Genomic DNA, 21231 nt, shown 5'->3' with positions numbered 1-21231 from the left:
ACCTCACAGGTGGACCTTTATAATGTGCTCTACATGGAACTGCCCTCGAAGACTACACAGAACCTGCAAGGTTAAAAGGTAGAGGCCCACATATTAATCATGGCAACCCGTTATTCCCACGTTGCAGGAACTGCATTGGTTGCCAGTTTGTTTCCAGGTGCAGTTCAAGGTGCTGGTAATCACCTTTAAAGTCCTACATGGCTTGAAGCTTGGCTATCTATGAAGCTTGCTCCAAAGAGTGTATGTCTGTGGTTGCTGAAAGTCCCCACTCCCTGCATGTGTGACAAGAAATTATTTGGAGGCAAGCATTCTTTGTAGAAAGAGCCTCCTGTGGTGCAGAGTGGTAGGTGGCAGTATTGTAACCAAAACTCTCCCCATGACCCAAGTTCAATCCCAGTGGAAGCTGGATTCTCAGGTAGCCGGCTCAGGTCGACTCAGCCTTCCATCCTCCCAAGGTTGGTAAAATGAGTACTCAGCTTGCTGGGGAAGGTGACGACTGGGGAAGGCAATGGCAAACCACCCCGCTCTATAGTCTGCCAAGAAAACATTGCGAAAGCGCCCCCCCCCCAAAGGGTCAGACCTTTCACCTTTCATTCTCTGTAGGAGCTACCCTCCTACTAAGACAGCACCCTCACTTTTAATATTCAGGAAGCTTTTAAAAACATGGCTTTTTCAACACTTATTTAGGGACTGGGGTAAGTGCATGGAAGTACCCATGTATGGGACATGTTTTTGAGTTGGTGATATATAGGATCATGACTTTTATTATAATAATTCCTTTTCAACATTGTTTAATTACATATTTGTTTGTTGTTCCTTGTAAGCTATTTAAAGTCTAATGACAGACACAGTATGAAAGCACTCTTAAAAGTAAATATATGCTACATAAAAAAAAATTAAATATATGCTAATGCTGAGAGAAAATCAACACCAGAAATAAAGAAAAGAAATTGAAAATGAGAAGATTTAGGATGTGACAAGAAGGGAAATGCTATTAAGATATGAAAACAAGAAATAATATACAGGAAAGGAAGAAAGAGATATAAAACAGTTCAGAAAAGGAGAAAATTAGCCAGAATGTGTAGCAGTAAAAGTGAAATAAAAAGCAGTTGTTCAGGATGAGAAATCAGTAGGCCAAATCACAATAATTACAATAATCAAATCCAGTCAACTTGAGAAAATTAAGCAGATTCTTTTATGATATTAATCAAGAGAAAGAATAAAAATATTTGACAGATGCAAGAAGCAATGGAAAATAAACTTCCGAATCAAATAATAAATGAAGAACTTTTACAGAAAAATAGATTTAGAGGGGAGAATATGTACTGGGACAACCAATATTTTAAAATAGCTTTAAACAGATTCAGGGAGACAGGAAGAAATACTTCTAAATACACAATTGACTTTATCAGTATTCTTCTCTAGAAAAACTGCTGCTTTACATTCTGTTCTTTTTTAAAAAATAGCACTACAGTAATTAACAGAACATATAATAATCAGATAAGAATAAACCGAAAACAGAAGCTGTATCGTATTCTGCTGGGATTCAAAAGGTGCCGTTCCATTTATCACCTTAAGTTCATTTAACTCTCTGCTTAACTCTCTGCTCTATCAAGCTGATTATTTTTAACATCACATCTCCCCTATTAGGAAAACGTTGACATTTGTTTTCCAAAAATCTATTCACCATTAGCTTATATCTCTTATGGAAATAGTTTTCTTTGATAAAAGTTACTTGTTTCAGTACTTTAAAACTTGCCTAAACAAAGTAACTCAAAGTACGTATATCAAAAAGTGATGCAAACAAGAATCATTCACTGAACCAAACCCAGAAATTATACTATTGAGTCTGCCCTCATTATCCTCACAGAATCTTAGAAAAATCTTTTATATTCCATTGCAGCAAAAACAACTGAATAGCAAGTGGAGCCTAAACTCAGATTACTCTGGTATTTCCTTCTTCTAACAGCGGCTTTCTATTATTCATCTAGGACAGAAATATTTTACTCTGATAGTTCAAGCACTTGATACATTATCATAAACCCACAGCTATGCTGACCTAAGACATTCTGCTTCTTGAAGCAGAACCAAAATGGCATCCTTTCCCCATGCAAGGGCCAGTACATTAAAATATATGAATATACCATCCATGCATCAATTCTTGACTCCACCTCTCCCCTTAAATTTTGCCATCTGAAGCAGCATTCTTAACCTTGCTGCACAATAGGGCCAGCCCTCCTCCATTCACTTTATACCAAAATGGCAACACTATTAATGTTAATTTAATTAGATTTTTTTGCAGTAAAATCAATACATCTCTGATTTAAAAAATGCACTTATAGACACAGCTTTGTATTTCAAAGCTCATATTCTCTGGAACTCAGAGCAGTTCTGCAGCAGGCATGAAATGCCTGTACTGTTTTATTGAGGAATGGCTCTGGTTTGTGATATAGAAGGAAGTGTTCACTATGTTTTAATATGCCCTTCTAGAGATCTTTGGCAAACAGTGCAGCCATAAAGCTGCAGAAACTACTGTAGGAAGCTTAGATGCACCCAGTTCTATCTTTAGATAAAGAGTTGTAATTTTGGTGCAGCTTCTTGACACCTAGCCTTGTCTATAGCCATGCACTTTCATTAGCTTTTCACAACCTTTTATATGACCAGTTGCTGGGACATTTTTTGGGGGAAAACTTATATACAAAGAATACTGATGGAACAGATGTTAATTTGTGTTACAAAATAATACCCAATCTGGCTACTTCATAAGGGACAAGGCCCATAGCTGTTTTTTTTACAGAATAGTACAAAGCTAGGATTTCAATTATCAGAAAGCTGATTCCATTATCTGCCCTTTGACTTGGCAATTGCAGCATACTCTTCATGATGCTGTCTTTAAAAGCTTTCCAAAAGTTCCAGTTGGTATAAAATGTAAAATTGGTGCAAAATAATGGGAGCCCATGAAATCTATATTGAAATGCCTGCAATGACTAATAGACAGCATCCAAGCTGGGAAAACAGAATTGCCCAAAATTCTTGTTTACCATTATATAGGAGAAAAGAAGCTACCTTACATTGTATCAGACCACTGTTTTATCTAGCTCAGTATTGTGTATTTTGACTGGCAGCGGCTCTCCAGGATTTCAGGCTGAGGTCCCTTCCAGTTTTACCTGGAAATGCTACGGATTAGAAAAGATGGGCTTTCTGTACAGTAAATGCACTATTAGTGAACAATGGACCCTCCCTTTTAATTGCAAACATAACAAAAGTGAACCCTATTGTAGAGTCCATACAATTAAAAATAGAACATTTAAAACGAAAAATGAATATCAATGTAGCTTGATGGAATCAAGCACTTCCTTTAAAAAAACAATAATGTATGCCGATACTTAAATTTCATACCATGAAGACCTTTTCATAGAATTATTCAGAAAATGTTCAGAAAAATCTACCTCATGAATGAAAAACTGACACATACTAAAGCAAAGCAAAAGATCAATAACCAGAGTTGTTTGGTATCTTTAGGGTACTGAGCTGAAATATTTTCATCTGCTTAACATTATGCCTTCAAAAGATGGAAACATTTGATTCCTAAACTATTGGGAGCACATTTGTCATTTCCATCTCACAACAGAAAATTATTACAAAAATTTTAATTTCACATTCCAAAAAAAATTATCTCTCCATATTCTTATCAGTCTGATCCTTTGACTGGATTCAGGAAAGGTCTACTTTATTTAGGATTTCACTTTAAACTCACCATTTGAGACCTCACTATCCCTCACAGTTCCAGTCTCACTACAGAAGCACCACCTTAGGCATCTGCTGTTACTTGATTTATCCCTAAATATGGACATCAGTGTTCCAGTCAAATGACTGTCTGCCTACAGTCCTAAACATCTGTTGCTGCTCAGCATTAGCACTGTGCAATGCTATTAAGTATAACTTTGGATTCTCTGGTGCCCCTGCAGTGTTTACAAGAATTACAGAGCAATGCTACTATTCAACAGAAAGTTGTGTTGGTGTCTTTTCCTAGGGCTACCATATTTGGGCTGCAAAAGTCCAGACAACTAGTAGATAAAAGCAGAAGGATACAGAAAGCTCCCTTTGCCATCATCTAGTGGTTATCTGGATTTTTTGCAGCCTAGATATAGGAGTCCTAATTTGTGGGGCAAGGGGGAAAACATTTCTCTTTCTCTCTTTTTCTTTAATATCCTTTTTGGGCTTCCCTTGTTTAACTCCACCCACTGTATCAAGCTAACTCCAGAGCTGATGGACCAACAAGAAGATTAATACTATGATTATCCAATGCTACATTTTTGCTCTCCAAATTCAGAACAATAAGGACTCCAAAAGATTTCATTCCTGTAACAGGAAGGTTTGAAAGGGTAGAATTCTTTTTTCTACAGGTCAATATATTGTTCTGATCAAGTTCTTGTCCCTAATATATCCTCCCAAAGACCAAAGAGTCTTATTCTCAGAAAGTGTTACTATATTGTAATAAGCACACACACAAACACAAACAAATCATTCAATTTTTGGTGAAGTAAAGCCGGACTGATCACTGGAAGTATTACTGATAAAGCTAAAACTTAAATATTTTGGGCATACTGTATAATGTGAATGCAAGATCAGAAGACCCTAACACTGAAAAATCAAAGATAATTTTCAAAAAGAGTGACAGAAGAGTTTATACAATCAGTTGAGAGCTTACATGAACTCAAAGAAGCAATTATTGACAGAGAAACAATTTCTGTCAAGTCACAAAACCTCAGAAATGGATAAATGACTGAATAATGTATCATATCTTTCTTTCAAAGATTTTTGGCATATCATAAAAATAACATTTTAAAGTGGTCACATAAACAGATTCATATGGTAAAATCTTTGTTCTTAAATAAATTCAGTATCTTTATTTAAATAAACATCTCTATTTATAATGGAAAGGCAAAGGATATTTTTTAACAAAAATTATCAACAGAGAATATTCTGGAAAACATCAAAGGTCATGTAAGATGCATGGAAAAATGTTCTAACTATTCTTTAAAAAGGATAGTTACAGAAGGGTCAGCCAGAAAAGGAATACAGCTCTTTTTAAAATTCCTGAACATTCTCTTAACAATGGGTATCTCAGCTATATACAAAATCTAAATATAGCCTGCTAGCTATTTCCTTATTTTAAATAAAACATTGTACCTATGCTGAGACATGATACATTCAAGCCAGAACACACACATACTGTAGCACCATTGTTTTACCAATTATATTGCATTAGACAACAGAAATTTAAACCCCACTTCACACATTACATTTATTTGGGCATATCTAACCTACAGTATTTAACACAACTCAGTAAAATTGTAATGTGATTACACACAAAGATTATTTACAATGACACATTTAAAGCTTTATTACACACTATCCACACTAAACTTATAGATATCCATATGCAATGATATAACCAATAAAATGATATTTTCTTGCCTCAATTCCTTTTCATGGGAAGGTATCATATTGTTAGCTCCATGTGTTCCTGAGACACACGAAGTCTACCAATGAAGTTGCCAAGAGGTCAGCATCTAGTCATAAGTCACTTCCTGAGAGCCACCTGCCTCTAATGCAGGTCTACGCAACAAGCAGCCTGCCGAGCAGACTTGTGTGCCCTGTCAGCGTTTTTTAAAAAGACAATAAATTCACCACCACCACCAAAGACACACTGCCGAGTGCCTCCAGCAGCTCCCAGCCTCACTGCTCAACCTCCTCTAGCACTGCCACCACTCTGCTAGCCTCAGAACAGCTGGTTGGCAAGCAAGGTATTCCTTTGTGGCCCACAATTATTCTTAATTTATCAGAGTGGCCCTTCCCCAAGTTGTGCAGGCCTGCTCTAACATAGTGAGACATCAAGAACAGTGAGAGTCCTTCTGAGTTGTCTGCATACAGCAGAGAGAAAAGGTGAGTCCAACACTTTATGAGGGTAGAGACAGGCCTTGTGACTCTCTAAAATTCTCTGGCATGTTAAAATAAAGTTGGGAGCCTCACTTTTAAGGATAAAAGTGACTTTCACTGCTGCCAAGTGCCTTCGGGGTCTAGCCTGATTATCTGTACCAAACGGGCTAAGGGAAGGGTAGACTCAGTTTCTGAGCACAAATAATCAAGGCCAAGCATTACTTGTCAATAACCTACTGGCTACTCCTTTTTCAAATAAGGTACTTTCTCTTGCAAGAAATTCTACAGGGATACAACCCCTTTCAGCTTACTAGAGGAACTGACAAACACTAGTGCAATAATGTTACTCAACTGCCTACAGCTGTGGAAATATTACTGAATTTATTGAACTATACCATTCATGCGCACGTATACATACAATATTTAACTGGCTCTAACTATAGAGATCCGGATCCATTATGCAAAGACCCAGCTCTCTGGAAAAGGCTCCAATGCTGGGAATGGTGGAAGGAAAGAGAAAAAGAGGATGACCAGCAGCAAGGTGGGCAGACTCAGTTACAGTGGTGATGACTGCATCATTGGGAGACCCAAAGAACAGATTAGGGATAGATTGTCATGGAGAAAATCTATTGATGTGGTCGCTAGAAGTCAAATCCAACCTGATCATACAAAATCAATCAAAAAAACTACAGAGACTATATATACCAAAATTACGTGAGAACAAGCCCAGATGAATCTCAAAGTCATGTATTTCTTTCTTTTCCTCCATTGTGCCCATCTTCATACTGTAGCTTATGAGATACTCAGCACCAACCTCCTCTTATCTTCAGTAAAATGCATTTGAGTCCTTTTTGTGGATATGGTGAAGTGCAAGGGAGTCCACAATTTATCCAAGTCATTTCTCATACTACTAAACTATGTTTTACCATTACTTCCAAACTGGGTCAGAAAATTGTAAGAATAATGTGCAGCATGGCCATAATTCGATTTCCAAAGGAGATGCTTTAGAGACAAAAAATTATGTTAACATTCTTAATCAGACAATGCAAGGGCTGAACTTTGTAGATTTGGGGCCAGCCAAATTAGTTTTGAAGTTGGTCCTTTCAAGTGTTCTAATTACTAAACGTAAATGGGGCAAGAAAAGAATAATTATCTGTAAGGACAGAAAATGTATTTGCAATTACTACTGAGATAGGAATTTATCAGGCAGGAAGGATGTGTATTGTGTAGGAAGAAACAGCAGTTGTGAGACAATTCCCCAAGGATGCTTTTACAGTCTCTTGGAAATGTGATTAATCCAGCCTGTTTTCATGGTAATCTTGGGACCAGTTCGTAATTATAGGTAGATGGGGTTAGCAAAACAGAGCTGACAAATGATTTCTTCATCACATATACACACATATTGCCACAACAGTATAGGAAATTCTCATCATGATAAGGAAATATTGCCTAGATTAACACACCAGAGTTTCAAAAAGAAGAATGATGCTCAAGTAATCACCTTCTCATGTTTTCATATAATTTAGCATGAACATTAGCCTCTATTCCACAGCTTCGTAACTTCAGTAAATAAAACATCAGCCAGCATTTCAGCAGAAGTTTAATGAGTAATTCCTTTTGCCAACTAACTAAAGAAGCTTTTAACAAGAGAAAGTGGCACTACTGTGTCTAAAGCAAAAATGATAAACCAGTCCCTTTATAGACATGACTACTTCCAGTAACATCAACATTCAATTTTCTTCATTCAGGCTATTTTAAAATTGAATTAATTCAAGTCTAAACAAACCCATGGTGCGTTGGGACTTATCCCTCACTCAAGTATGGAAATTTACTTACCTCCGTAGGACTTCTGAACAAACATGTATAAGCCTGTCATCCTATATGTAGCTTATTCTACAATTAAAATAAAACAGCCTGCTACTATATAAAGAATAGGATTTATCACTTTAAAAATATCATATATACCACAGCATGAGATTATAAATGCAGTTATTTCTCTGAAATAATTAATTTTCTCTGTTGCCATGCTAAATTTAGCAGAGTTGAATTCAGAATAGTACTGAACAGCAGCATAAAATGACAGTTATTCAAAGGACCTGTCATTCAGCAGACCTCCTAAAATTTGCTGATAACAAACAGAACAAGGATTGTGTGTGCATGTTTTAGTCCCAGTAGCCTGGAGAAGTAGTTAGCCCTTAGTAATGCCCAGAACAGAAGGGGTTAATCCTAGGGGCAGTGCGTGTATTCATGGAGGGGGCGGATAGGAACCAATGAAAACACTGAGCTATAGTTAGCTCTGGGGGGGGGTGGTAAACTGTGGGGATTGTTCCAGCAAAGCTTTCATAGATGACATATGCACTTCGTCCCCAGCTCCTACCGCATTTAAGCCCAGACAAGACATTTGCTGCAGCTTACCTGAAGTTCGCACCAAGCAACCTCAACCCACGTTTCCGTGTCGAGCCCCTTATAGACGGTTTTGAAAGATCCTCTGCCAAGTTCAATATCAAACTTTAGAAACCTGCCATCGAGGGAGGTAGCCACTGCTTTCATATCGGCCTCTTCCTCCTCCTCTTCGGCCTCCTCTTTCTTGAGCTTGCTCTGATCCTTGGAAGATTCGGGCACCTCTTTTTTCCCAGCATCCTCCTTGCCGCCGCCCTCCTTTGCCTGGTCACCTGCCGAGACGCTCTCGGCGGACACCCCCTTCACCTGGCTGGCGGGCTCCTCTCCCACCCGCGTCTCTTCCACCACCACGGGCCTCTGCCCCGCTTTCGCCCTCTCCGCGATTATCCGCCTGGTTTTGGACAGGAAGAGAATCTTCTTGGGCTGCGGCTGCGGCTGCTGCTCCGGCTCTGCGGGCTCAAAGGGGGGCTCCTCCTGATCGGAATCCACCACACTCCTCCGGAGAAAGCGCTGGTGGGCTGTTTTGGGATCTTTGGCGTAAGGCACGCGGGGAAAGGGGGCGGGGGCCGCGGTTCTGCCTCCTCTCGGCACTGCAGCAGGGTCCACGCCGCCGCCTCGGCTGGCGCTGCCTGGCCCATCATCCATATTCATATCCTTTCCCCCCGCAGAAGCCAGTGGGCGAGGGGCGGCCGCTTGGAGACCGGCGGCTTCTGCTACACCAGCAGTTGGTAACTCGCCGCCGCCTCCCCTCCGCGGAGGGGCTGAGCTGGCATCGCCCCCGGTTTCCATTACAACCGAGCTTTCGGCGGCTGCTGGAAAAGATGGTGCCGCTCGCGCCGCCCGAGATGCTGTCCCCGCTTTGTGGCAGTCATCACGGTGCATCCTCGTGCGGAAACTCAGCCGAAGCAGCTGCGAGGCAAAACAAAAGCAAAGGCGCTCGAGTCTGACGTTGCTGCCCAACTCACCTGGCGAAGAAGGCGGCCGCCACCTGCCCGGGAGCTTCTGCCCGTCCCTCCCTCCCTCCCTCCCTCCCTTCCCCGCGAAGGCACCCCGGAGATCCGAATTCTTGCCCGGTCCTGCCCTCCTCCTACTGTCCTCACCGCCTCCCCTCTCAACCCGCCCCACCCCACCCCCGGGGGGAACGGAGGGCTAAACTAGAAGCCCTTCGGCGGCCTCGTCCTTCGAAGTGTTAGACTGAGGGCGCGGAAGCCTCTCCAGGAGCGGTGGGGTGGGTGCCTTCAAGGGAAACCAAGCGACTGCAATTCCGCCCCGAGATGAATTGTCCGACTCAAATGCAGGTTGCCCCGCCTTTCTAATGCCGGTTCAGAGGCCCCCAAATTTCAGGCGCCGCCGCCGAGGCGCACCCCATAGAAGCCCAGCCTCTCGAGGGTCCTTCCAAAGCGTCCCCGCCCCTCTCGGCTATCCCTCGAGTCTCCCTTTCCCCCTAGTCTTTTTCACAGGGAAACCCGGCTCCCCAGCCGGCTTTCCTTCCACCGGCCGCCTCCCTCCTGCAGAACACACCCTCGCCCTGGAAGTCCCCAGACGCTCGCGAGCTCGGTCCTCCTCAGCCCTCTTCCAGCCGCCCAGGGCTGCCGCCTCCCCCGCCCCCTTTGCCCACTTCAGTCATACTGCAGCTCCTCGCTGGAAAGCCATATTGTGACTGAAAGGCGGGAGGGCGGGATTGACGCGAGGGCGGATATCGCTAATAAAGCCCGAACCAAGCACCTTCGGCTCTGTCACACGAGCCAAGAAGCAGAGCATTAAGGCTTAAAACTAAGATTAGCCTGCTTTTGCCCTGCCCTGCTCGGCGCGCTTTCTCGCATTCTGAAATCTCTGCCTCAGATAATAGCGAGCCACGCAAGAGAGGAGGCCAGCAGCCGCAGCAACCGCAGCTGACGGGGGCGAGAGGCTGTGCTGCCGCGTCCCCGCAGCAAAAGAGAAAGGAGCGGGCGTCGGCCGACAGGCGCACCGGGATTGATCCGCAGCGGCCGCAGGAGTTGTCGGCCGGAGGGCAATACGGGCGACTGACCCCAGCCCAGCTGGTTCAGGTGCTGTCCAGCCACACAATGGAGCCGCTCACCTGCGCCCGGCAAAGGGGCGGGAGGAGGTGCGCCAGCCCAGCCCCGTGGGACAGTTACTTACGCGGAGGAGAGGGGCCAGCCATGTTCAGAGCCGCCGGCGGAGGCTGGAGGCCGGAGGCTGGCAAAGCAGCGGCTGAACTCTGTCGTCCTTGCCAATCATGGAGCCTTCCTCCCCCTCCCTCCCAGGCCAGGCTCCCGCCTCCCCACAGTCTCTGCGGCTAGCTTCGGCCTTTCAGCCCCGCGGGGCGCCTCTTCTCGCCGCAGCTCCACGCGACGCCCGCTGTCCACGCGTCCCAGGCAGGAGCAGGGCGCCGTCGGTGAGGTGCTGGGGAAGGAATAAGCCACTCGAGCAAATAGCGCGCCTCCCTGCGGCCCGTTGAACCACTTCCACAAGTCAGCCTGCCGGCACGCGCTCTCGGCCAGCACTTTTCCCCTCCACGCGTTTGGAAATTGGTCTTGCTTTCTAATGAGTGCCCCATTTAACAGACTGGCCAGGAGCCACGGGAATCTCTGAGCAACCAATGAGAAGGCCTCAGAGGAGGTGGCCCTCGCTAGATCCGCCCCACAACTCGGGGGAACCAGGAGCAAGTCGGTTCGCCCTTCTCGGTGCTAAGAGTGTGTCCCTGGCCTTCCCTCCCTCCGTGTCTCTGCATGTCAAGGGGGTGTGGGGGTGTCAAGCCCTGTGAGAGTTCTTGCTTTGCTTCAAGCTGAACCCAAATGTTTGTGCATGTCCTCCATCGGAGCTGCAGCCCACATCCTTCTGTGGCTAAAAACTAGGGAGGAATATGAGCACCCGGGATTATAACAGGTGAAGGATGCACAGAAGGACCTTGAAGCAGGCCTGGCAGAGATACTGGTACTGAACGAGAAGGTGTGTCTGTAGGGGAGGAGCAATAAAGACACAAATGGAAAGAAACCTTCTCCAACCTGGTTCTCTCCACATGTGTTGGATTACAGCTCCAATTATGGCCATGCTGGGTGGGGATTGTAGCTGTGGTCCATTACAACTGGTGGACACAGGAGAGTTAGCATATCGGCTATGGGAACAAATGGGGTAGAAAGGGAGAAAGAGAGAGGAAGAAAGGGGGTTGTTTTGCCCCCTCTTTCTGGAGGCCTTTGTGACTGGTGCGCATGGTTTCCACTCTCTGATGCAAGCAAATGCTGGCTGTCCTCCAGGGAATTTGCTAGGCAAAGCCTTGTTTATACATTTTCTTGGCAGAATCTTTCCCCACAAATATATATTTTAAAACCACCTGCAGCTTCTCAGGATCTTCCTCATTCATTCATTCATTCATTCATTCATTCATTCATTTCATTGGCACTTGATTTGCTGCACATGGTGTGAAAAATTAATAAGCAGTCAAGGTGCTGAAAACTGTGTGGGATCCCCCTGGAATAGCCCATGACTTTTCATAGAGTTTGGTGTCTGAGGATGGAGATGGAAGCTGTTCCAAATACTACCCATAGTGCTTTTCATGTTTAGGGAGAACTCCTTTCCATAGTAACAATCATTTTTAACCTCAAAGTTCCAAACAGAAAAAAAATCTAAGCACAAACTCAGTGCTTAGATAACATCTTGCATGTAATAACAACTTACAACATTACATTCTTTATGCTCCTGTTTTGGCAAAGGTAGCATTTTCAAACAATCTGTTTCAGGTTTTCTTGAGTCTACATATATACATCACACTATCCCTTATGGGTTAAAGAACCTTATGCAGAGAGCAGAAATGGAGTAAGAAATAGTGAGACAAAGAATTAAAGGCATGAGATGAAGAAAGAAAAGGAAACAGAGCTTGAACTAGTTTACACTTAGGCCATTCACAATGCCTTTCCATACTTTTCTGTTCTTACAAACCATCCTTGTTTCGAGGCAGACCAACTAGCAAGGGGGCAAAACAGTTGTAAACAGGAGGTAGGAAATAGAATTGTGTGACTGATTACTAAGTCACAACTTTGTGTGATGACATTGTTACACATTGAAGCAGCAGGGCTGAGCGTGGTGAAAGGTGGAAATCTTTCCCAGAAGCCTTCTGGGCTTACACTCTTGGGCCCACCTTTCTGCCTCCATGTAGCTGCTTGGTAGTTATTGCTGCTACCACGAATCTTCCACCTGGCTGCATCCTCCACTAAACTTGGAGAAACTCCAACACCTTCTACAACTTACTGGCAGGGGTGAAAAAGAAGATAAACATGAAAGCAAATTCTACAGCACCACGTTCCTGGCCTTGAAGTTTTTAGGCATGTGACTAGGGAAATCAGCCTACTCTCTGGGGGTTGGATTAATATCAAAGAGCATAATTTAAAATAGACTTTATTAAGAAAAAGAAAAAAGGGGATGTAAAAATGCCTTTTTAACTTCAGGTAAACAATATGAAAAAATTATCAGTGGTGGATGATATACTGTAAAAAATATGATTCTACTAAAATCACAAATTGCACTTTTTCAAGGAATCTTTCATAAAAATGAATACAGGAAGTTCTCACTTACTGACCACAATAGGGACTGGCAACTCTGTTGCTAAGCAGCATGGTCATTAAGTGCAACATCATGTGAACATGTCAACTTATGATATCAGTTCTATCAATTCTGGTTGTGATAGATAAGCAAATCATTGTGGGTCATTAAGTACAATGTCACATGACTGCAACTTCCTGCTGGCTTCCCCATTGACTTTGCTTGTTGGAAGCTGGCTGTGAAGGTCACAACTGGCGATCACATGACCGCAGGATGCTGCAACTCTTGTAAATGTGTGCCAGTTGCCAAGCGCCTGAATCATGACCATGTGACTGCAGGGACACTGCAACAGCCGCAACTTCAAGAATCAGTCATAAGTCTCTATTTTCCACACTGTCTTAAGTTTGAACGGTGGCTGAACAAGTGGTCGGTAAGCAGGGAGTACCTGTAAAGGAAAATACAAGCTTAGAACACGTCACAACGTGCAATAGTTCTGCTGCTCAAAGATCCAAGAGAAATCAAACATACAATAGCTGAGTTTGCATAGATACAATAAACCTCAGAGATATAAATTAGGCTTAACACCTCACAGAAAAGAAAATGAAAATTTATCATAAGTAATATATAGCTACAGCTAGCTACATCTTTTAATTTATTATTCTTGAGGTAATTGTAACATGAAACAGATTTCCCTCTGCCTTAATCCCTCCTCCAGATGATCCCAGAAGCTACCATCCAGATAATTCTGAGGCTACTCTTCCTGGCCTTGGTTCCCAACTTCCCCCTCACTTCAGAAGATAAAACTACTCAATCTAGTAGAAGGAGAGACTTTGTGAGGACCTGCCTCCATACGTAAGCCAAAGCATCTGTCTCTTCCTCTGGATAATGTGGATTCAAACCCAGATGCACAAACGGATTCAGAATGTCTGCAGTTTGTCTGACAGATAGTTGACATTCTGAAACACCATGAAGAGTTTACAACATGCTCATTTTGTCATTTACCCGTCTTCTGTTCTCATGAGAACTATATATATTTAAATCCCATTCAGCAGGCACTGACTCATATCATTCCAGAATTTCTTACTGAGGAGGTTAGGGTTTAAGTGGCTGTAAAGTGAACGGTTGCAGCTATAACATGAGCAGGGCAAACACTGCTGGCATGGAAGAACAGATTAAGACAGGAGTGACATGCAGGCTAACACAAGGCACTTGGGAGAAAACACTTTTGTTCCCCTGCAGGTGACTATGATTATTGAAGTAGATTTCTATTCCATTCCATTCTATTCATGTTTATTAAGAATTTTACATAAAGTAAAAGACAAATCTAAAGAAAAAGAAAGAAAAGAAAAAAGAAAAAGGTGCAAGGAAAGAAAAAAGAATTCTCAATAGCAGCCTTTCACAATTGGATGCCTTCAGGAAGTTGGCTGAGATATCAAACTAAGAGCCGAATTGTGCCTAATTGCAGTTCTCGCCGTCACTGAGCACCTAGACTATTATTCTTAATGAGTTTCTGTGGCAGTGCTTGTTTTGAGCCTTGGTTTCTGAAGCTCAATGGGCATATTTCTATTTTATACAGGAACTAGGAAAACTCTTATGTAAGAGGCTAAAAAAAGGCAATAATATCCTTGCTAAAATTAATGTAGTCTGATGGATGAATCATAAAACTTTAGATGTCTCATTCTTTCACCAGAGGCCCTATTATTGGTTATTGTGCAGTCTATACTAGGGATCAAAGGGGCTCAAGGTATGTCAGGTATATCTTGGATGAACTGTAGGTGGTATAATACGACAACGAGCTTGCCTCCTGTAGAGAGGTAACCCCCAAATTTAAAGTGTAATTTCTTATTTTGCTTTCCTATGAAGGTCAGTTAAAATGTTACAATGTCCACGTGGAAATAATCTGACAAAGAATTGTTTTGCTTAATGGCCATAATATTTAAAAATTCACAGTGTGTTTTGCCCCAGTTTCAGGCAGCATCTTTATGCCACTAATACTCATTTCTGGTAATGAATACTGTCAAGGCAGTCTACTGGCCTCGCCACTCTTACTTTCGTCTGTAGATTTGCAGCTCTGTCCTCCCAATAAAGTTAAATGGGCAAACAAAGCAAGAGCAGCTTTCCAGGACTTGCGGTCCAGTTTCCAATGCCCCCCTCAGGGGTATACTCCTTGAGTGAATAGACCTCCCCAGTTTTGCTCCCAACTTAGGGATCAATGCAACTCTCACTCAGGAAATCAACCAAATGAACCAACAAACTGTTTTCTCAGCTGAAAACTGAAATTGGCCAAATCAGCTTATGCTAATTTTGAAAAAGAAAAGTTGGCTATTCAATGGAAGATAGTGCATCTCATCATTATTTAGCAGGGGTGATTTTGGATCATGTTCTATTCCAGTGGTTGCCTCCCATGAAGGACACAAACTCCTGATTATTGAGATTGTATCTGGAGACATGACTTTATGTTGTGGCAGGGCAAGGCCATGAAACATGGATGCCAGGTTTACAAGGCTTCCCTCAAGCTCAGGCCCAGTGGACAGAAGGGTAGGCTCTTCCTTTAACTTCATTCACTGTGCTAAGTGCAGAAGCAAGTAAAACAAAATCCTCCTTTCTCTGGCTTTCAATTAATTTCTTCTTGTGGCAGATTGAAAACCTACCACTAGAATCAACCCTCTTATTAGTCCCCTTTTTGCAGGGCTTCATTAAGCACAGACAGTAAGAATTTTATTTCCCTCCCCTCCCCTTAGTAAAGCCCTGGATTGACAAACTACCATACCTTTTTGAGGAAGCAGGGTTTACAGCTTTGGGCAGAAGTAACTTCTGACTTCTCACACACAGCCCTCATTGTATTAGATCATTATATACAACCTGTATTTTAATCTGGAAGTCATCTTTGGTTTTATGTGGTTTACTGTTAACTTTTAAAGTGGTGTTATTAAGCATTAGTTAAAAGATGTCTAACATCGCTAACATGGTTATTGGACTGATGATTCTATATATCAGAATAAAATTTCCTGAAACAGGAAAAAAAAAAGCCTTTGGAAAATATTACTCTGGGATCTAGGTGGAATCAGAAAATGTCAGCATATAGCATGCCTAGACATTTAATTATTTAATAGATAGGAGATGGGATGTGAAATTCATGTACGACAAAAAATGTCTAGGATGATTCCAAAATAGGATGATTTGAATCTATGGCTGTAGCTAAGTGCAGAATAGTTCATTCACACTGCGAGATCTCTAACTTAGCCTGTACTGATTTCATAATCCACAAAATTCTATCTTTAATACATGGCTGCCTGCCAAACAGGAGGAGGGAATTAATGCCCCTTGGTGTGCGTCTGCATAAAGCATCTTCCTGGGGAGGAAGAGGAATGCTGCAGGAGCACTGGATGGCTCAGTCTGTCATTGGATGGCAAATCAAAGGAGGTTTGTGATCAGACCGCTCTCAGCTGCCCCCATCACTGCCGTTTTGATGGATGGTGAAATCGCGAGACTTGGGGAGAGCAAGAAAGAGCAATATATACCATTCTGTTTATAATCATACCTCAATGTTAATCAGACTTTCAGCTTTACTGAAGTAGGAAAGGTGGCTGGATAAACAGCTATTTCACTTACAACACAAGGGAACCCATGCCACATACAGTAAAGCAGGGCTTCTCAGCCAGGGTTCCATGGACCGCTAGGTTCCGCGAGAGGTCACTAGGAGTTCCCTGGGAGATTACAATTTATTTAAAAAATTATTTCAAATTCGGGCAGTTTAAGAACACTCTTAATACATAAGTACAGGCCTACCCATGAAACAAATGTAATAATTTTGTAACTTCTGGCCTATATTTGAACCTGAATGTACAGGGGTTCCCTGAGGCCTGAAAAATATTTCAAGGGTTCCTCTGTGGTCAAAAGGTTGAGGAAGGATGCAGTAAAGTGATAGAGGAGTTGCCTTTCTTTTAGGCAGCTTCATAGAAAAAAAACCATTTAAAAAAAATATCCTGGAAATTATACATACACACAGTCACACACAGACACACTGTATATATATATATATATATATACTGTATATATATAATGAACTTCAGCAAAGGATCGTTACCTTGTCGTGGTGCTGGAGCTTGAGCAACTCAATGATGCCATGAGCTAAACCGTGAAGGGCCACCAAGACGGGAAGGTCATGACAGAGAGGTCAGACCAAATGTGATCCCAGGGGAAGGTAATGGCAACCCACCCCAGTATTCTTGCCGTGAAAACTAAATGGATCAATACAACCAGAGATATGTCGGTATACCATCGGAAGATGAGACCCCCAGGTCGGAAGATGGTCAAAATGCTACTGGGGAGGAACAGAGGATGAGTTCAACTAGCCCCAGATGTGATCATGCAGCTAGCTCAAAGCCAAAAGGATAGCTAGCGGCCGACGGTGCTGGTGGTGAACGGCAAATCCGATGTTCTAAGGATCAACACACCATTGGAACCTGGAGTGGAAGATCTATGAGCCAGAGCAAATTGGATGTGGTTATTGGTGAGATGTCAAGATTAAAGATAGACATTTTGGGCGTCAGTGAACTGAAATGGACTGGAATGGGCCACTTCACATCAGACGACCACCAGATCTACTACTGTGGACAAGAGGACCACAGAAGAAATGGAGTAGCCTTCATAATTAATAGTAAAGTGGCTAAAGCAGTGCTTGGATACAATCCAAAAAATGATAGAATGATCTCAATTTGAATTCAGGGCAAGCCATCTAACATCACAGTGATCCAAATATACGCCCCAACCACAGATGCTGAAGAAGCTGAAGTAGAGCAGTTCTATGAGGATCTGCAGCACCTACTGGACAACACGCCTAAAAGAGAGGTTATTTTCATCACAGGAGACTGGAATGCTAAGGTGGGCAGTCAAATGACACCTGGAATTACAGGTAAGCATGGCCTGGGAGAACAAAACAAAGCAGGACATAGGCTGATAGAATTTTGCCAAGACAGCTCACTCTGTATAACAAACACTCTCTTCCAACAACCTAAGAGACGGCTTTATACATGGACTTCACCAGATGGACAACACCGAAATCAGATTGACTAAATCCTTTGCAGCCAAAGGTGGTGGACATCTATACAGTTGGTAAAAACAAGACCTGGAGCTGACTGTACTTCAGATCATGAATTTCTTATTGCAGAATTTAGGATCAGACTAAAGAGATTAGGGAAGACCCACAGATCAGCTAGATATGAGCTCACTAATATTCCTAAGGAATATGCAGTGGAGGTGAAGAATAGATTTAAGGGACTGGACTTAGTAGATAGGGTCCTGGAAGAACTATGGACAGAAGCTGCAACATTGTTCAGGAGATGGCAACAAAATACATCCCAAAGAAAGAGAAAACCAAGAAGGCAAAATGGCTGTCTGCTGAGACACTAGAAGTAGCCCAAGAAAGAAGGAAAGCAAAAGGCAACAGCGATAGGGGGAGATATGCCCAATTAAATGCAAAATTCCAGAGGTTACCCAAAAGACATAAGGAATTATTTTTAAACAAGCAATGCGCGGAAGTGGAAGAAGACAATAGAATAGGAAGGACAAGAAACCTCTTCCAGAAAATTAGAACCATTGGAGGTAAATTCCAGGCAAAAATGGGTATGATCAAAAACAAAGTTGGCAAGGACCTAACAGAAGAAGAGATCAAGAAAAGGTGGCAAGAATATACGGAAGACTGTATAGGAAGGATAACAATATCGGGGATAGCTTTGACGTTGTGGTCAGTGAGCTAGAGCCAGACATCCTGAAGAGTGAGGTTGAATGGGCCCTAAGAAGCATTGCTAATAACAAGGCAGCAGAAGATGATGGTATCCCAGCTGAACTGTGCAAAATCTTGTGAGATGATGTTGTCAAGGTAATGCATGCTATGTGCCAGCAAATTTGGAAAACACAAGAATGGCCATGAGATTGGAAAAAATCAACTTATATACCCATACCAAAAAAGGGAAACACTAAAGAATGTTCAAACTATCGAACAGTGGCACTCATTTCACATGCCAGTAAGGTAACGCTCAAGATCCTGCAAGGTAGTCTTCAGCAATTCATGGAGCGAGAATTGCCAGATGTACAAGCTGGGTTTAGAAAAGGCAGAGGAACTAGGGACCAAATTGCCAATATCTGCTGGATAATGGAAAAAGCCAGGGAGTTTCAGAAAAACATCTATTTCTGTTTTATTGACTATTCTAAAGCCTTTGACTGTGTGGACCAGAACAAATTGTGGCAAGTTCTTAGCGGTATGGGGATACCAAGTCATCTTGTATGCCTCCTGAAGAATCTGTATAATGACCAAGTAGCAACAGTAAGAACAGACCACGGAACAACGGACTGGTTTAAGATTGGGAAAGGAGTACGGCAGGGCTGTATACTCTCACTCTACCTATTCAACTTGTATGCAGAACACATCATGCAACATGCTGGGCTTGAGGAATCCAAGGTTGGAGTTAAAATCGCTGGAAGAAACATTAACAATCTCAGATATGCAGATGATACCACTTCGATGGCTGAAAGCGAAGAGGAACTGAGGAGCCTTATGATGAAGGTGAAAGAAGAAAGTGCAAGAGCTGGCTTGCAGCTAAACCTCAACAAAACCAAGATTATGGCAACCAGCTTGATTGATAACTGGCAAATAGAGGGAGAAAACGTAGAGGCAGTGAAAGACTTTGCATTTCTAGGTGCAAAGATTATGGCAGATGCTGACTGCAGTCAGGAAATAAGAAGACGCTTAATCCTTGGGAGAAGAGCAATGACAAATCTCGATAAAATATTTAAGAGCAGAGACATCACACTGACAACAAAGGTCCGCATAGTTAAAGCAATGGTGTTCCCCGTAGTAACATATGGCTGTGAGAGCTGGACCATAAGGAAGGCTAAGAGAAGGAAGATAGATGCTTTGGAACTGTGGTGTTGGAGGAAAATTCTGAGAGTGCCTTGGACTGCAAGGAGATCAAACCAGTCCATCCTCCAGGAAATAAAGCCAGACTGCTCACTTGAGGGAATGATATTAAGGGCAAAACTGAAATACTTTGGCCACACAATGAGAAGACAGGACACCCTGGAGAAGATGCTGATGCTAGGGAGAGTGGAAGGCAAAAGGAAGAGGGGCCGACCAAGGGCAAGATGGATAGATGATTTTCTAGAGGTGACGGACTCATCCCTGGGGGAGCTGGGGGTGTTGACGACCAACAGGAAGCTCTCTTCATGAAGTCATGAAGAGTCGGAAGCGACCGAACGAATAAACAATATATAATAAAATCATACAGTGTACCATCTGTCCCACTCCAGAACTTCAAACGCCAAGTAATTGTTTCAGGAAAAGGAGTTGAAAGAAACTTTGACATACAAAATTTTCCTTTCAACTCTGTTTTATGAACTGATTTGCTGAGAAATGCTTATGCTTGAATCCTTTCTCAGTCTAAATATAGATGCATACCATGAAATATCTGCCACTGTGCTTGGCTGTTACTGGGGGTTCCCCAGAGGTCCAAAATTTATCTTGTGGATATACTAAGAAAACCATCAGGGATATATAGTTTTTCCTCATAACACAAGGTGTCTTAGCAACCAGGGCATTGTTTTTTTCCTATTCATCTCTTGACTGACCAGACAAAATTACTGTGAAGCAAAGTTAATCCCATCCCATCCCATCACAAAACCGAAATCCTTATATTTAGATTTTAATTACTGTGGAGAATAATGCATCCTTTTAAAAAAAAAAAAAAATGGGTTTATTGCCCATATAAATAATTGTGGAGGAAGAATGACAAAAATGTCACTACCCCAGAAGGATAAGCACTTTTCCAGATTCTGATACATAAAATGTTGAGTGATTTTTTTATACATATAAAGTTTCTATGGCAACAGAGACTTCCTTCTTGCAGCTTAGGCAAATTTGATTATGGTATCAATATCACGGAGGGGAGGGACCTATCTCACTAGTCAAGCATGTGTTTTGTCTGCAAAAAGTCATAGATTCAGTTGCTAAATTCTCAAATCCAAATAAACGGATGCTTTTAAAGCCATGCCTAAGGTCTGATAGAGAAGCTGCTAAACGGAGTAGGTAGCACTGGGCTAAAGTGACAGACTGGACAAGGATAAGGTAATTTAGAGAACTCAGAGAAACATTAAGCAATGGTCAGTATGACTTAATTCATCTGGCAGCCTGAACTTTTCCACATTCAGTGAGCCACTCCCATCGGTTTTTCGGGTGCTTAGGATTACAGTCACATTGTACTTCCACCATATGGAAGACAAGGTTGCTGCTTTGTACACCCTCCTCCATTTTTTTTTCCTGCTATTTCAAGCCAGGCCTTAAAAACTGAGGAA

General features: G+C 42.4%; 1 protein-coding gene across 10 annotated transcripts in view; it reads right to left on the bottom strand.

Annotated features, from left to right (window-relative positions):
* WNK2 (WNK lysine deficient protein kinase 2) overlaps nucleotides 1-10860 on the bottom strand; it is a 136942-nt gene extending 126082 nt beyond the window's left edge. For 3 of the 10 annotated variants that reach the window (XM_063291795.1, XM_063291799.1, XM_063291800.1), the window contains exons 1-2: nucleotides 10486-10855; nucleotides 8359-9252 (exon numbers count right to left, since the gene is read on the bottom strand). In XM_063291795.1, the coding sequence (XP_063147865.1) occupies nucleotides 8359-9225 (867 nt within the window). In that variant the 5' untranslated portion in view covers nucleotides 9226-9252; nucleotides 10486-10855. Of the gene's footprint in view, nucleotides 1-8358; nucleotides 9253-10485 lie in introns of all 10 variants that reach the window. The other 7 variants (XM_063291796.1, XM_063291797.1, XM_063291798.1 and 4 more) reach the window with 5 other exon arrangements.
* Nucleotides 10861-21231: the final 10371 nt, after the last annotated feature.

The sequence above is a fragment of the Candoia aspera genome, chromosome 2 (genome assembly GCF_035149785.1).
Source record: "Candoia aspera isolate rCanAsp1 chromosome 2, rCanAsp1.hap2, whole genome shotgun sequence".
NCBI lineage: Eukaryota > Metazoa > Chordata > Lepidosauria > Squamata > Boidae > Candoia > Candoia aspera.
Note: the sequence above shows the minus strand (reverse complement) of the source record. Positions and strands in the feature narration are given on the sequence as shown.